Source organism: Ylistrum balloti, unplaced genomic scaffold (genome assembly GCF_031769215.1).
Source record: "Ylistrum balloti isolate Yb309-2 unplaced genomic scaffold, AGI_CSIRO_Ybal_v1 Utg369972, whole genome shotgun sequence".
Classification (NCBI taxonomy): Eukaryota; Metazoa; Mollusca; class Bivalvia; order Pectinida; family Pectinidae; genus Ylistrum; species Ylistrum balloti.
Window position 1 is genome coordinate 1,026,530 of NW_026782064.1, and position 18,429 is coordinate 1,044,958.

The 18,429-nt window shown below is 32.8% G+C and overlaps 1 protein-coding gene across 1 annotated transcript; it reads right to left on the minus strand.

The window, feature by feature from the left end:
* Nucleotides 1–2,524: 2,524 nt before the first annotated feature.
* On the minus strand, nucleotides 2,525–17,787 carry LOC132547723 (uncharacterized GMC-type oxidoreductase Mb1310-like). Its single transcript, XM_060211528.1, has 11 exons — nucleotides 17,667–17,787; nucleotides 16,722–16,930; nucleotides 16,201–16,390; nucleotides 15,701–15,829; nucleotides 15,236–15,357; nucleotides 14,184–14,351; nucleotides 4,574–4,577; nucleotides 4,206–4,369; nucleotides 3,733–3,910; nucleotides 3,211–3,439; nucleotides 2,525–2,693 (listed from the first exon to the last, which is right to left on the minus strand). The coding sequence occupies exons 1-11, from the start codon at nucleotides 17,785–17,787 to the stop codon at nucleotides 2,525–2,527; spliced, it is 1,683 nt and encodes a 560-aa protein (XP_060067511.1).
* Nucleotides 17,788–18,429: the final 642 nt, after the last annotated feature.

Here is an 18,429-nt window from a genome sequence, read left to right on the forward strand (position 1 = left end):
TTCTCCAGAATTAGAATTTTATTAAAACATCGCATTAGCGTACGTCGAGTTTTTATAACATTATGTATAAATACGAGACAACAAATATATAGTTAAGTCATAATAGTCATTCAGAAATTTATATCTATGGAGACGCGTAGCCGTTAACAATGGTGGAAAAGTACATTTTACATCATACAAAGGTATACCCAACTTCACAAGGTGCTATGATTTCCTTCTCGTTTTCTGTAATAAAACAAGTCACGGTAATGAAATACGGACGACACGCTGGTAAGCTACTCATAACGGGTACAGAATTTGATAGCAAACTGATATTTACGTAACTGTGGAGAGATAACGATGGATGCTCAATAAAAATCTGTTACGTTATCACACGAAGATAAAACATTGGACTTTCAATCATATCACCCATTCCCTCTTGTTTGAATATACCTATTCAAAGATTTCACAACAGAATTTATTTGTGACACTTTACGATGTTACACTTAATAAAAACTCTACAGCAGTTCAGGCTACCGCCGACATGAATGACACTCGAAGAGTTAACAAAAACGAAATAAGCATATCATGTAGCTACCTTCAGGTAAGACAGCAAGACGATTATTTCTATGTCACGTTTTCATTTTTCTTTTATACTCTGGTAGGTGACTAAACACTATGGTACAGTACATGTATATTTGCAATGTTCGTTACATACTGGGGTACTGACACATGTCAGGTAAGGCAATATGTCCACTCTCAACCAGTACATGTATATATGCAATGTTCGTTACATACTGGGGTACTGACACATGTCAGGTAAGGCAATATGTCCACTCTCAACCAGTACATGTATATTTGCAATGTTCGTTACATACTGGGGTACTGACACACGTCAGGTAAGGCAATGTCACACTCTCAACCAGTACATGTATATTTGCAATTTTCGTTACATACTAGGGTACTGACACACGTCAAGTAAGGCAATATGTCCACTCTCAACCAGTACATGTATATTTGCAATGTTCGTTAGATACTGGGGTACTGACACACGTCAGGTAAGGCAATATGTCCACTCTCAACCAGTACATGTATATATGCAATGTTCGTTACATACTGGGGTACTGACACACGTCAGGTAAGGCAATATGTCCACTCTCAACCAGTACATGTATATATGCAATGTTCGTTACATACTGGGGTACTGACACACGTCAGGTAAGGCAATATGTCACACTCTCAACCAGTACATGTATATATGCAATGTTCGTTACATACTGGGGTACTGACACACGTCAGGTAAGGCAATGTCACACTCTCAACCAGTACATGTATATATGCAATGTTCGTTACATACTAGGGTACTGACACACGTCAGGTAAGGCAATATGTCACACTCTCAACCAGTACATGTATATTTGCAATGTTCGTTAGATACTAGGGTACTGACACACGTCAGGTAAGGCAATATGTCACACTCTGAACCTGACAGTTCTATTACTATTGTTTTTGGTTTATTGTACTAAAGACATAATATTCGTCTGTAAAACAACAATAAATATCTTAAACTTGATTTCCAGCTGTGACGTGGTGACCTTGACCTGTAGTCGGACGACTTCTCATTTGATTTCAACGGACTATGCTTCCTGACAGACAGACAGACAGACAGACAGACAGACAGACAGACAGACAGACAGACAGACAGACACTTATTTATAAGTATACGCGACGTTTACATATACTTAAATACTATAAGTTTTGTTACTTTTCGTATTTATACGTTTTAACATTCAAAATAGCTTAAAACAACATAATGAAACTACGAACAGAAATATTATAGTGTATTTATATACTACTGTACCACCAGTATTGTTAAACAGACGGAATGTATTGAAGATGTTTTAACAGTCTCAGATATGTAAGAAGGGAGACAAATCTATCAGTCTTATACTGACGTAATTTTCTCACTTGCTAATTGCAGTGCTCTGATACATTGAAACAAGGATCTATCCAGGTTATAAATTAGGCTTTATCTTAATCTTCATTTAAATGTGCTAGGCACTTCTATTTCTATTAGCAAAATTCATCGTCTGTTGATAGTGTTCATTTTTCCTTATTCCAGGGAAAGTGGTTATTTTTTAACAAAGGCCGTAATTGATGATAAAGACAAAGACACGACGAGGAAGGAGAATTTATAACAGTCTACATTTATGTCTCAAGGGTGTCTGCATCAAGTTCCTGTTGATGTTTCCAAATGTAAGACATACATCATAGTCTTGAATCTGTTTGTACCTAGGTGATTTCGATCCGATTGCACATCCAATATAAACGTGACAATACAAAGAAAGTATGGAATTGAGGATTAAGTTGGTCTTATACTTATACGATAAAGATGAAGAAATCCCCTACAAAACTATAATCTTAGATACTAAGGTGTTGATGCAAAGACGTATGTGTCTCTGGTTGATGGTATAAGCCAAGCATTGATTGTTACGACGCAGACGTGAATTTTATAATCGTTTAAAATGATAATCGTCCACACATTTCATAAATGTCCTCTGATTTGCTTTCTCCATTTCTGAACAGTATCTTTACCGCGTATCATATCTGCTGCCTTCTCTGCAATCATGATCGAAGGGGCGTTTGTATTTCCTGACGGCATGTTCCGCATCACGGAAGCGTCTACAACACGCAGACCATTGATACCTTTTACTCTGGAATAGATAACATTGGAATCACTATTCAAGATCAACACCAGTAAAAGCATTAGTTTAAAAAGGAAGTCACACTCGTAACAACGTATACTGTTTACATGCGAATTATAAGGTTAACAAAAATGCTTTACTGCGCTTGATATGTAGGACTTTCAGAGCGATGTACTGTAAAAAACAAAGTATTTATAAGATTGTAGGTGTGTGACGATTTATTACATCGTGTTGTTTGTTTTACAGTTTAGTAGTCGAATATTGTGTTTTAGTCTGTATTAATGCGCGAAGTGAGATACCATCTGTTGTGCCCTTTGGTTGAGTTTGTTTCATTTTATTACAGCGGGCTGGATTTTAGTATAATGTGTTACATCTGTACATACCGTGTAAGTTCTCAAAGAAGATACATATATATAAACTAGAATGTATTTGGAAACCAAGGTATTATGTTTTATTTTGATAAACTTTGTCTTTATATCAATCTTTTTAGCCATGTGTATGCAGACAAAAATATTGCATAGCTTACCTTAGTTGGGGGTCAACGACGGCCGTCCGGTCGTCCGTCCTGCCCATCCTACACGTTCCAGTTGGATGATAAACTGTTGCAGCAAACTGACGTATAAAACATGTCCAGAAAGCATCTGTTCTAAACACATGCTCTTTACAAAGTTTGTACATAGGTGTAGAAGGGTCAAGAGAAGCTCCTATCTTCTTCATAGGCTTAGTGTCCAGGATCCTTTCGGCAAACCGTATACCTACGACGTAAAACTCACACTGTAACGTTGTAGCAGAAACACGTCACCGTTATAGTTCGAACTACCACGGAATATTAATGTTAATGTGAAGTGCAATATTGTCTTTATAAATCATCATCTTCACGGCGCATTTCATATTTAAAAAAATGTTATGAAACTGGCGTGAAAGCCAAATTTATAACAAGCAACAACACGTTTTTCAAATTTAATTTGATTTAATTTCGCAACTGATGTGATTCAAACAACTGCTGACAGAAACTGGATAATTCAATTTTTTTCATAAACAACATTACCTTGTAAGAAGGTGTCGATATCGTCCTGGTGTTGCAGATACCGAGGGTCTATAGCTGGGTATTGGAGCGGATCCTTGCTTTTTAATCGTATGGTACCATTACTTTTAGGGTGTAAGACAATGGGCAGTAGGACAAAAGTGCTAGGAATTGGCGGTGACGAGAACACGAGGTTCAGGGCCTGAAACAGAAAATAAAATCTCATCGACAACAATCGCTTGGAATTATCATGTGTTAGGTTCAAACTTCTTTCAAGAAATACAGTATATATGTTATTAGATGCTAATCACCCAGCCCGTCCATAGTGATGAATGACATCTCTGACATATTCAGATCATCTTTAATGTTCAATCAGTGTATTAATCAGTCTAAACAGAGATAGATATGTATATCTGTTGTTTACATATATTAGATAAATAATTTGTCTGAAAATAGTAACTTGTATATTTTTGTGTATATATTTTAAGAATTCACACCTCTTCCTTCAAATTCAGATTTGCAAATTGTAATTCATTTGCGGTGAAAGCATGAGCGCTCTGAAGATGGAATTGGATGTCGGGAGCACTGCCGTTACTTGACTTGATGTCACTGTCTTTATAAAGAAATGCTGAACCTTCAATGGTAGTGGTTGCCATGGCACCTGTAATAGTGAACACACTGTCATTAAATACGTTTTTCTTCTGTCCTACTAACGACACTTTACAATGCATTTAATTATCTATATTGTATGTATGAGTGCTTAATATTACATGTATGTCTGTGGCGGTTCCAATGTTGTTTAGATTTTTGTGTGTTGACCAAGATTAAAATGGCAGGTGTCGTCGATAAAATAGAGGAGTATTACGATTCTGAATCACCAGGATTTGTTTTTATAATTTCTATCGAGTAAACTTGTTTCTTTGTTAATTGTTTGCCCCCTGATCTCGTATGTTTTTTTAATATTCACTATTTTCGATTTTCTGTTTGTTTTGCTTTGTATTATTTTTGCTATTTGTCTTACTACACATATCTTTGAGTGTGGCCAAGACTCGTAAGCTGTGGTTAATTCACCAAGTTTATGAAATTCATTATATTTCATATAATTTCAAATGAATTTATAAATAATAAAATATCCGCTATTTGTTTAGAATATCAAGGAATGTATTCAGTGAACGTAATGATCAGTAAGGAGTAAAGGGAAGTAACTCGAAGTTTGTTCATTAACAGGTATTCCATTTAAAAAAACAACTTCAAAAACATATTTAAATTGAGTAATCACTAATGTTTCCAATGGAAAGCAGTTGATATGAAGCTGAACATGCAAATAAGGAACGATCTCAATCACGTAAATAAGGAATTATCTCAAACACGCAAATAAGGAATGATCTTATACACGTAAATAAGGAATTATCTTATACACGTAAATAAGGAATTATCTCAATCACGCAAATAAGGAATGATCTTATACACGTAAATAAGGAATTATCTTATACACGTAAATAAGGAATTATCTTATACACGTAAATAAGGAATTATCTTATACACGTAAATAAGGAATTATCTTATACACGTAAAAAAGGAATTATCTCAATGACGCAAATAAGGAATTATCTCAATAACGCAAATAAGGAATGATCTTGTACACGTAAATAAGGAATGATCTCAATCACGCAAATAAGGAATGATCTTATACACGTAAATAAGGAATTATCTTATACACGCAAATAAGGAATGATCTTATACACGTAAATAAGGAATTATCTTATACACGTAAATAAGGAATTATCTTATACACGTAAATAAGGAATTATCTAATACACGTAAATAAGGAATTATCTTATACACGTAAATAAGGAATGATCTCAATCACGCAAATAAGGAATTATCTTATACACGTAAATAAGGAATTATCTTATACACGTAAATAAGGAATTATCTTATACACGTAAATAAGGAATTATCTTATACACGTAAATAAGGAATTATCTTATACACGTAAATAAGGAATTATCTTATACACGTAAATAAGGAATTATCTTATACACGTAAATAAGGAATTATCTTATACACGTAAATAAGGAATTATCTTATACACGTAAATAAGGAATTATCTTATACACGCGTACACGTAAATAAGGAATTATCTTATACACGTAAATAAGGAATTATCTTATACACGTAAATAAGGAATTATCTCAATACACGTAAATAAGGAATTATCTTATACACGTAAATAAGGAATTATCTTATACACGTAAATAAGGAATTATCTTATACACGTAAATAAGGAATTATCTTATACACGTAAATAAGGAATTATCTTATACACGTAAATAAGGAATTATCTCGCAAAATAAGGAATGATCTTATACACGTAAATAAGATCTCAATACACGCAAATAAGGAATGATCTTATACACGTAAATAAGGAATTATCTTATACACGTAAATAAGGAATTATCTTATACACGTAAATAAGGAATTATCTCAATGACGCAAAAAAGGAATGATCTTATACACGTAAATAAGGAATGATCTCAATCACGCAAATAAGGAATGATCTTATACACGTAAATAAGGAATTATCTTATACACGTAAATAAGGAATTATCTTATACACGTAAATAAGGAATTATCTTATACACGTAAATAAGGAATTATCTACACGTAATAAGGAATTATCTTATACACGTAAAAAAGGAATGATCTTATACACGTAAATAAGGAATGATCTCAATCACGCAAATAAGGAAATATCTCAAACACGTAAATAAGGAATTATTTCAAACACGCAAACAAGGAATTATCTCAAGCATGTTAATAAGGAATTACCTTATACACGTAAATAAGGAATTATCTTATACACGTAAATAAGGAATTATCTCAAACATGTTAATAAGGAATGATCTTATACACGTAAATAAGGAATTATCTTATACGCGTAAATAAGGAATTATCTTATACGCGTAAATAAGGAATTATCTTATACACGTAAATAAGGAATGATCTCATTCACGGAAATAAGGAATTATCTTATACACGTAAATAAGGAATTATCTTATACACGTAAATAAGGAATTATCTTATACACGTAAATAAGGAATTATCTTATACACGTAAATAAGGAATACACGTAAATAAGGAATTATCATACATGTAAATCATCTTATACACGTAAATAAGGAATTATCTTATACACGTAAATAAGGAATTATCTTATACACGTAAATAAGGAATTATCTTATACACGTAAATAAGGAATTATCTTATACACGTAAATGAGGAAATATCTCAAACACGTAAATAAGGAACGATCTTATACACGTAAATGAGGAATTTTCTCAAACACGAAAATAAGGAATGATCTTATACACGTAAATAAGGAATGATCTTATACACGTAAATAAGGAATTATCTTATACACGTAAATAAGGAATTATCTTATACACGCAAATAAGGAATGATCTTATACACGTAAATAAGGAATTATCTTATACACGTAAATAAGGAATTATCTTATACACGTAAATAAGGAATTATCTCAAGCATGTTAATAAGGAATGATCTTATACACGTAAATAAGGAATTATCTCAAGCATGTTAATAAGGAATGATCTTATACACGTAAATAAGGAATGATCTTATACACGTAAATAAGGAATATACACGTAAATAAGGAATTATATAACATGTTAATAAGGAATGATCTTATACACGTAAATAAGGAATTATCTTATACACGTAAATAAGGAATTATCTTATACACGTAAATAAGGAATGATCTTATACACGTAAATAAGGAATGATCTTATACACGTAAATAAGGAATTATCTCAATACACGTAAATAAGGAATTATCTTATAGGTAAATAAGGAATTATCTTATACACGTAAATAAGGAATTATCTTATACACGTAAATAAGGAATTATCTCAACATGTTAATAAGGAATATCTAAATAAGGAATATCTTATACACGTAAATAAGGAATTATCTTATACACGTTAATAAGGAATTATCTTATACACGTAAATAAGGAATATCTTATACACGTAAATAAGGAATTATCTATCTTATACACGTAAATAAGGAATTATATTATCACGAAGCTATGTAAATAAGGAATAAGGAATCTTATACATGTAAATAAGGAAAGTTTGAAGGAATTATCTCATAGCACGTGGAAATAAACGAATAAGGAATTATCTTATACACGTAAATAAGGAATTAACATGTTAATAAGGAATGATCTTATACAATCTTAACACGTAAATAAGGAAATATCTTATACACGTAAATAAGGAAATGATCTTATACACGTAAATAAGGAATATCTTATACACGTAAATAAGGAAATTCAAACATGTTAATAAGGAAATCTTATACACGTAAATAAGGAATATCTTATACACGTAAATAAGGAATTGATCTCAAACATGTTAATAGGAATATCTTATACACGTAAATAACACGAAGGAATTATCTATACATGTTAATAAGGAAATCTTATACACGTAAATAAGGAAATTATAATACTGTTAATAAGGAATATCTTATACACGTAAATAAGGAATATCTCATGTTAATTATACACTGTAAATAAGGAATAATATCTTATACACGTAAATAGGAATAATACACGTATGTTAAATAAGGAATATCTTATACACGTAAATAAGGAATACACGTAAATAAGGAATACTTATACACGTTAATAAGGAATATCTTGTACACGTAAATAAGGAAGTATCTCAAGCATGTTAATAAGGAATTACCTTATACACGTAAATAAGGAATTATCTTATACACGTAAATAAGGAATATCTAATATGTAGCATAAATAAGTAAATAAGGAATTATCTTAATACACGTAATAATACACGTACACGTAATAAGGAATAATATCTTAACACGTAAATAAGGAATTATCTCAAACATGTTAATAAGGAATATCTTATACACGTAAATAAGGAATTATCTCAATACATGTTAATAAGGAATATCTTATACTGTAAATAAGGAATACTCTACACGTAAATACACGTAAACATGTAAGGAATTATCTTATACACGTAAATAAGGAATATCTTATACACGTAAATAAGGAATTATCTTAATACACGTAAATAAGGAATGTATCTCAATACACGTAAATAAGGAATATCTGTAATACTGTAGTAATAATATTCTGTAATACTGTAGTAGTAATATCTGTAATACACGTAATACTGTAGTAGTAATACTGTAGTAGTAATATTCTGTAATACTGTAGTAGTGATATTCTGTAATACTGTAGTAGTAATACTCTGTAATACTCTGTAATAGTAGTAGTAATATCTCTGTAATACACTGTAATAATGAATAGTAATACTCTGTAATACTCTGTAATACTGGAATAGTAATACTCTGTAATACTGTAGTAGTAATACTCTGTAATACTCTGTATACTGTAGTAGTAATACTGTAATACTGTAGTAGTGATACTCTGTAATACTGTAGTAGTAATACTCTGTAATACTCTGTAATACTGTAGTAGTAATACTCTGTGATACTGAAGTAGTAATACTCTGTAATACTCTGTAATACTGTAGTAGTAATACTCTGTAATACTGTAGTAATACTCTGTAATACTCTGTAATACTGTAGTAGTAATACTCTGTAATACTGTAGTAGTAATACTCTGTAATACTGTAGTAGTAATACTGTAATGTAATACTGTAGTAGTAATACTACTAGTAGTAATACTCTGTAATACTGTAGTAGTAATACTCTGTAATACTGTAATACTAATACTCTGTAATACTGTAGTAGTAATACTCTGTAATAATGTAGTAGTAATACTCTGTAATACTGTAGTAGTGATATTCTGTAATACTGTAGTAGTAATACTCTGTAATAATGTAGTAGTAATACTCTGTAATACTGTAGTAGTAATACTCTGTAATACTGTAGTAGTGATACTCTGTAATACTGTAGTAGTAATACTCTGTAATACTGTAGTAGTAATACTCTGTAATACTGTAGTAGTAATATTCTGTAATACTGTAGTAGTGATATTCTGTAATACTGTAGTAGTAATACTCTGTAATACTCTGTAGTACTGTAGTAGTAATACTCTGTAATACTGTAGTAGTAATACTCTGTAATACTCTGTAGTAATACTCTGTAATAATGTAGTAGTAATACTCTTTAGTACTGTAGTAATAATACTATGTAATACTGTAGTAGTAATACTGTAGTAGTAATATTCTGTAATACTGTAGTAGTGATACTCTGTAATACTGTAGTAGTAATACTCTGTAATACTGAAGTAGTAATTCTCTGTAATACTGTAGTAGTAATACTCTGTAATACTGTAGTAGTAATACTCTGTAATACTGTAGTAATAGTAATACTAGTGTAATACTCTGTAATACTGTAGTAGTAATACTCTGTAATACTGTAGTAGTAATACTCTGTAATACTGTAGTAGTAGTAGTAATACTCTGTAATACTCTGTAATACTGTAGTAGTGATATTCTGTAATACTGTAGTAGTAATACTCTGTAATATTCTGTAATACTGTAGTAGTAATACTCTGTAATACTGTAGTAGTGATACTCTGTAATACTGTAGTAGTAATACTCTGTAATACTCTGTAATACTGTAGTAGTAATACTCTGTGATACTGAAGTAGTAATACTCTGTAATACTCTGTAATACTCTGTAATACTGAAGTAGTAATATTCTGTAATACTGAAGTAGTAATACTCTGTAATACTGTGAGTAGTAATTCTCTGTAATACTGAAGTAGTAATACTGTAATATTCTGTAATACTGTAGTAGTAATACTCTGCAATACTGTAGTAGTGATACTCTGTAATACTGTAGTAGTAATACTCTGCAATACTGTAGTAGTAATACTCTGTAATACTGTAGTAGTAATACTCTGTAATACTGTAGTAGTAATTCTCTGTGATACTGAAGTAGTAATACTCTGTAATATTCTGTAATACTGTAGTAGTAATACTCTGCAATACTGTAGTAGTGATACTCTGTAATACTGTAGTAGTAATACTCTGTAATACTGTAGTAGTGATATTCTGTAATACTGTAGTAGTGATACTCTGTAATACTGTAGTAGTAATACTCTGTAATACTGTAGTAGTGATATTCTGTAATACTGTAGTAGTGATACTCTGTAATACTGTAGTAGTGATATTCTGTAATACTGTAGTAGTGATACTCTGTAATACTGTAGTAGTAATACTCTGTAATACTGTAGTAGTAATACTCTGTAATACTGTAGTAGTAATACTCTGTAATACTCTGTAATACTGAAGTAGTAATACTCTGTGATACTCTGTAATACTGTAGTAGTGATATTCTGTAATACTGTAGTAGTAATACTCTGTAATACTGAAGTAGTAATACTCTGTAATACTCTGTAATACTCTGTAATACTGAAGTAGTAATACTCTGTAATACTCTGTAATACTGAAGTAGTAATACTCTGTAATACTGAAGTAGTAATACTCTGTAATACTAGTAGTAATACTCTGTAATAATGAAGTAGTAATACTCTGTGATACTCTGTAATACTGAAGTAGTAATAATATTCTGTAATACTGAAGTAGTAATACTCTGTAATACTCTGTAATACTCTGTAATAATGAAGTAGTAATACTCTGTAATTCTCTGTAATACTGAAGTAGTAATACTCTGTAATACTCTGTAATACTGAAGTAGTAATACTCTGTAATACTCTGTAATACTCTGTAATAATGAAGTAGTAATACTGTAATCTGTAATACTCTGTAATACTCTGTAATACTGAAGTAGTAATACTCTGTAATACTGAAGTAGTAATACTCTGTAATACTGAAGTAGTAATACTCTGTAATTCTCTGTAATACTGAAGTAGTAATACTCTGTAATACTCTGTAATACTCTGTAATAATGAAGTAGTAATACTCTGTAATACTCTGTAATACTCTGTAATACTGAAGTAGTAATACTCTGTAATACTGAAGTAGTAATACTCTGTAATACTGAAGTAGTAATACTCTGTAATACTGTAGTAGTAATACTCTGTAATACTCTGTAATAATGAAGTAGTAATACTCTGTAATACTCTGTAGTACTGTAGTAGTAATACTCTGTAATACTGAAGTAGTAATACTCTGTAATACTCTGTAATACTGAAGTAGTAATACTCTGTAATACTCTGTAATACTCTGTAATACTGATAGTAGTAATACTCTGTAATACTCTGTAATACTGTAGTAGTAATACTCTGTAATACTCTGTAATACTGTAGTAGTAATACTCTGTAATACTGTAGTAGTGATACTCTGTAATACTCTGTAATACTCTGTAATACTGTAGTAGTAATTCTCTGTAATACTCTGTAATACTGAAGTAGTAATTCTCTGTAATACTGAAGTAGTAATACTCTGTAATACTCTGTAATACTCTGTAATACTGAAGTAGTAATTCTCTGTAATACTGAAGTAGTAATACTCTGTAATACTCTGTAATACTGAAGTAGTAATACTCTGTAATACTCTGTAATACTGAAGTAGTAATACTCTGTAATACTGTAGTAGTGATACTCTGTAATACTCTGTAATACTCTGTAATACTGAAGTAGTAATTCTCTGTAATACTCTGTAATACTCTGTAATACTGAAGTAGTAATTCTCTGTAATACTCTGTAATACTCTGTAATACTGAAGTAGTAATTCTCTGTAATACTGTAGTAGTAATACTCTGTAATACTCTGTAATACTGAAGTAGTAATATTCTGTAATACTCTGTAATACTCTGTAATATTCTGTAATACTGTAGTAGTAATACTCTGTAATACTCTTTAATACTTAAGTAGTAATACTCTGTGATACTCAGTAATACTTTAGTAGTGATAATCTGTAATACTGTAGTAGTAATACTCTGTAATACTCTAGTAATACTCTGTAATAATGTAGTAGTAATACTCTGTAATACTCTGTAATACTGAAGTAGTAATACTGTGTAATACTCTGTAATGAAGTAGTAATACTCTGTAATACTCTGTAATACTGTAGTAGTAATACTCTGTAATACTCTGTAATACTGTAGTAGTAATACTCTGTAATACTCTGTAATATTCTGTAATACTGTAGTAGTAATACTCTGTAATACTGTAGTAGTAATACTCTGTAATACTCTGTAATATTCTGTAATACTGTAGTAGTAATACTCTGTAATACTGTAGTAGTAATACTCTGTAATACTCTGTAATACTGTAGTAGTAATACTCTGTAATACTCTGTAATACTCTGTAATAATGGAGTAGTAATACTCTGTAATACTCTGTAATACTGTAGTAGTGATACTCTGTAATACTGAAGTAGTAATACTCTGTAATACTGAAGTAGTAATACTCTGTAATACTGTAATACTGTAGTAGTAATACTCTGTAATACTCTGTAATACTGTAGTAGTAATTCTCTGTGATACTGAAGTAGTAATACTCTGTAATACTCTGCAATACTGTAGTAGTAATACTCTGTGATACTGGAGTAGTAATACTCTGTAGTACCCTGTAACCTGTAATACTGTAGACCATACTTTTATTAAAGGTGGTAACCCGTATGCTAAGTATGAATTCATTCAAATCTTATCACGGTCAAAGAATTGCGTTCTCTATATACTACAATACCATACTGTTCGTCGTCGTTAAAGGATATCGAAATGCCGACTCATCATTATTTTTGTCGCATAAAACCTGAGTAACCTTGCATTGTTTAATATTGAAATTTCTTTAAATTTGGTTCTTGCTTGCGCACCCCCTCCCAATTTTGTTTTGTTTTTGTTTTGTTTTTGTTTTTTTTTTGTTTGTTTTTGTTTTTTTGTTTTGTTTTTTGTTTTGCATTTCTTTCTGCAATTTCCTAACTCGTCTTCATATGTTTCAACAATTTAGGTCCTTGACATCAGTGACAAGTTCTAGAAGGACGAAATGATTGATTTATCATTTGGCTTAACTGTATTGAGAGTTGTATTGAGAGTTGCTATTCACTTTATTTCTGTAATACCGTAATACATGAGATATATTTTATACTCAGGTTTTATATGAAAAGAAATAAGGACGAGTCAGCATCCCTATACGACAAATAGTATGTTATTATAGTATATAGAGAATGCAATTCGTTTGCTTGCGGTTTTGAGTTATTCAATGTAAATCCTTTGTACCCAACGCCCTTCTTACAATGAAACTCGCTTCGAAATTGTTTTGAATGGCGGTAGTCGAAATATAACATTTCTGATTTGTTAACTAAGAAACGCAGCAATTGCTTCATATCCGTAGCTATTTCTAGATTATCTGAACTTCAGTGCTTATACAGCAGAACGTCCAAAAGCTTATTAACCAGTATATCAAAAATAAGTCACATATAAACGTCTTATTGCAAAGTAATTACATACAGTAATATAATACATTAAGGTGGGGGTCTTACTTTCATGTCATTCAAATGATCACGTGGTCCGACCCCTGACAGCATCAGTAGTTGTGGCGAGTTGATGGCACCAGCGGATAAAATCACCTCGTTCCTGGCGTGGATTGTGAATGTCTGCCCATCCCTTAGTACCTCCACACCCCTAGCCCGGCTGTCGTCTATTAGGACCTGACAAAGATATACCACTGTAAATGTGGATTGTGAATGTGTGCCCCTCCCTTAGTACCTCCACACCCCTAGCCCGGCTGTCGTCTATTAGGACCTGACAAAGATATATCACTGTAAATGTGGATTGTGAATGTCTGCCCCTCCCTTAGTACCTCCACACTCCTAGCCTCTGTAAATGCAATTTACTTTCATGTTTGTTAAAAAGAATTTGTGTATTTTCCCATACCAGGTTAAAACTGTCTGATGCTACAATGTTACGACACAGCCAGGCTGGGAGTCTTGGGTTCACAACAGTTATACATACGAATGTAGGAATCACAAATGTTATTAATGAGTAATAAACAAGATATTTTGGAAATATGTGATTTCATTTCAAATAAGACATAAGAATTCCTTCACCATAAACGTTATATATATATGTATATAAATACCCGTACTTTCAGTACTAGTCTGCCCAAGTGATCAATCCGTGTTTTATTTTCATAAGTCCTTATCAACATTGTAAGGTTTAAGTATTTACAGAAATTCTGCAAGTCCCACCCAAATGCTATGAGTACTAGACTCTGTCGTACATGTAAGTCGTTCAAAAGGGACAAATTTAACAATTTACATAGGGACAAATTTAACCATTTACAAAGGGAAAATTAAACAAATGAATTAAAATTGTTACTGTTATTGACGAATGTCTGTAAACATCATGTAACCATTACATGGGTTTGCTTGTTGTTTGTTTTAATCAAGTCTACTTGAAATAACACCTGCTCATGCTTTTTCATTTATTTTGTTCCCTCCCTTTTTAAGCAGAAATGTGAAATTGCATTCTTCTTTAATTTACACAAAAAGCTCACAACCCAAACATTTGCCAATTGTCACGCAATCCTCACCTTGGTAACCATGCTGTTCACACCCACGTGTAGATTTGTACGCGTCATGGCGGGCCTCAGGAAGGCATTGTACGTACTGCTTCTCTTGCCATCTCTAACAGTGGCCTGCATTCTACAAAATCCTACAAGTTACTTACTAGTTATTCTTCCCCATCTTATTTCCATATCATCAACTGTCATTACTCAAATGTGCAAAAATAAAAACATTCATGGCAACACCAAAGTACAAGTACAAAAAGTACAAAATAAATAATAAAAATAACAAAACACAGGTACATAACGTGCACAAATGTCGGATAGAGAAGAACAAAATCCTCGATGTGAAAACTAAAGTGACCATATTCGAACAAAACCGAATGCATTGTCAATGCACGAGAACGAAAATAATTGTTGAAACCAAAATAATATTTAATATCCGACAAATATCGAAAACAAAAGAAAACTATATATTAAAGTCGGATTTACCAATTGGGTCGGGGCCATTGCAATCCTGGGATTTGAAGCCCAACTCCTGGCCTGCTTGTAAGAATATATTGGGCAAGGACGTATGCGACACCTGTGACACACCCAGCTCTCCACCAGTGCTATGGAATGCTGTGTAAGAAGTACAGTAACAACGTTAATCTTGGTCTTTCTACATAAGTCATTGTTCATTTCCAAATTCTGCACATAGCTTGAATTATTTTAGCTACAATAAAATAATGACACAGATTTATTTCATGATGGTCCGAAACAACCAGAAAAATTTCAATTTACGGAAAAAGAATGTTAGAATTTCACATTTGATAACTGAAACGCGTCGCTTTATGGAGTGTCGGCCTAGAAAGATGACCTCGACTCAAGAAACAGTCTGACCTCTGACCTCCCAGATAAACAAACCATCGTATGACATTATACTCCACCGATACATACACACCTCAAAATAAACATATACATGAAGTGATAAATTAAAGACTTATTATTACCTGAGCTTTTGAGGTCGTCTATTTGTACATCCTCCGATTTCAGAAAGTAAGGAAGGATTTCCTTGTAAGTCCATCCCTCGCAGCCTTCCTTGGCCCAACTGTCATAATCATGGCGACTACCTCGTGCATACACCATCATATTAATTGCACTTGTTCCTCCTAACACCTTTCCTCGGGGCCAGCAGCTTCTCTGTAAAATAACATCATGTATAAACATACACAGTTACGACTCTCGACAGAAAATACATCCCTCCATATAAAATGCCAATTCCTAGATAATTCCCGCGTTACATCAGTCGTGACTATGACATCTGTATTTTAAATATCTTCATTTGTATAAGCGAGTTGATTATGACTTTAAATAATTTGCTATTGGACCACAGTCACGTAAATAAGTTCTTTGTGTTCAGCGTTATAAAATCAGGTTACTATGATCGAGTTTCAGAGCATATAGATGCCAATGTCAGGGAGGACAAACTACTGTGCTCAAAACATTAGCTTTTAGTCGTTAAAAAACATACCTGATCATTCATAGCAAATGCTGCATGCTGCTGCGGTTCTGTGAGGTAGTCCCAGTCCACACTCGACTTCTGTAGGAGAGCACATACCAAAGGTATGTTGATGAGCCAGTTGTTATCGCCTGTGTCCCCAGCCTCAAGGAGGAGCACGGTACTTCCGGTGTCCTCGGACAGTCGAGTCGCCAACACAGCTCCCGCGGATCCAGCGCCCACTGTTTACAATAGAAAATGTATATATATGACGTAAATATGTATCATTTCATCAACAAGTCCTACTATTGTCTTAGATAGGTATCCAGCATATCGTTGTTCTATGTTACAAGAACACCAAAGAAAATACACTCATGTTAACGTTCAAAGAGAATAAGACCAAATGTGGGTCCGGAAGGGTAAGCGCCTTCTGCTTCATCAACGACAAGTGTCACGTAAATTGTAATCTATCGATATAAGTTATTTATCGTTCTAAAATGATAGCAAGGTAAACACAACTTATCCAACAGGCAAACTTATGAGCTACAAACACGTCCAGCTTCATATCACACAAAGAAATATAATACTTCTCAATGAGATCACCATGACGACCGTGAAGCTTTCCCATAACCTTGATCAACCTGCATCTCACACAAACCTGTGTTGTAAGTTTATCGGTTAGTTGACGACAGATAGGTAGACATCACGTGATATTGGGAACAAATCCACGAATATCGAAACAAGAACTACGACATGTAAACATGTAAAATATATATTTCTCCTGTGTTTATTCACCTTTAACTATTATCATTTTGAGTTTATTCACAAAAAACTAAAATGAGAGAGAGAGAGAGAGAGAGAGAGAGAGAGAGAGAGAGAGAGAGAGAGAGAGAGAGAGAGAGAGAGAGAGAGAGAGAGAGAGAGAGAGAGATAAAAAGTGTTCCTATTGTTTACCTGTTTCATTGTGAAATCACTCACCTATTATATAGTCATAGGTATCATTCAGATGCTTGGTTGGTTGTGGGCCAGAATTCCTCATGAAAAACACGCCAGTGAGTACTGCTAACACCACCATCAAAATAAAGGTCAGTGTGTTCATGGTGATCGTTGGGTATTTAACTGGTCAACTGGTCACTCGCATGGCCATACAGACTGAAATATAAATGGCAACTGGTGACCAGTATTTCGTACACCTAGTACACACGAACTAAAGTTCACACACACGTTATATGTTTTAGACGGGGTCAAAAGGTTAAGGGAATACGGTGACATTTCGTGGTCGTTTTAGCAATCACACACCATTTATCTCGGAGGAGGCAGTTGAACCCTGGACCCCTAAAACTGAAAATGATCCCTCCACTTTCCAGTTTATCTTAGATTTATTTGACATTGTACTGACATTAAATAAAAATGACTGAAATCGGCTCATTGAAGTAACTGTCACATTAATAAAAGATAAAACAAACGGGGTATCACTAGTTCGAGATATCCATATTCCTCTGCATACAGGGTATCTTTAGTTCGAGATATCCACCTTCCTCTACATACGGGGTATCATTACTACTCCCAGTTACATTGCGATTTCTGGTTTATATAATACCCAATCAAATGTCAGTGTAAAACGTGTAGGTTGTATCTCTCGTTAAAGAAGAAATGACAGGTTATCATAGTTATTGTTGTTCAAGGGATCTGAGGTAAGGAATATGTCGATAGGAAGGAAGGTAAAAAGGAGGAGGGGTGT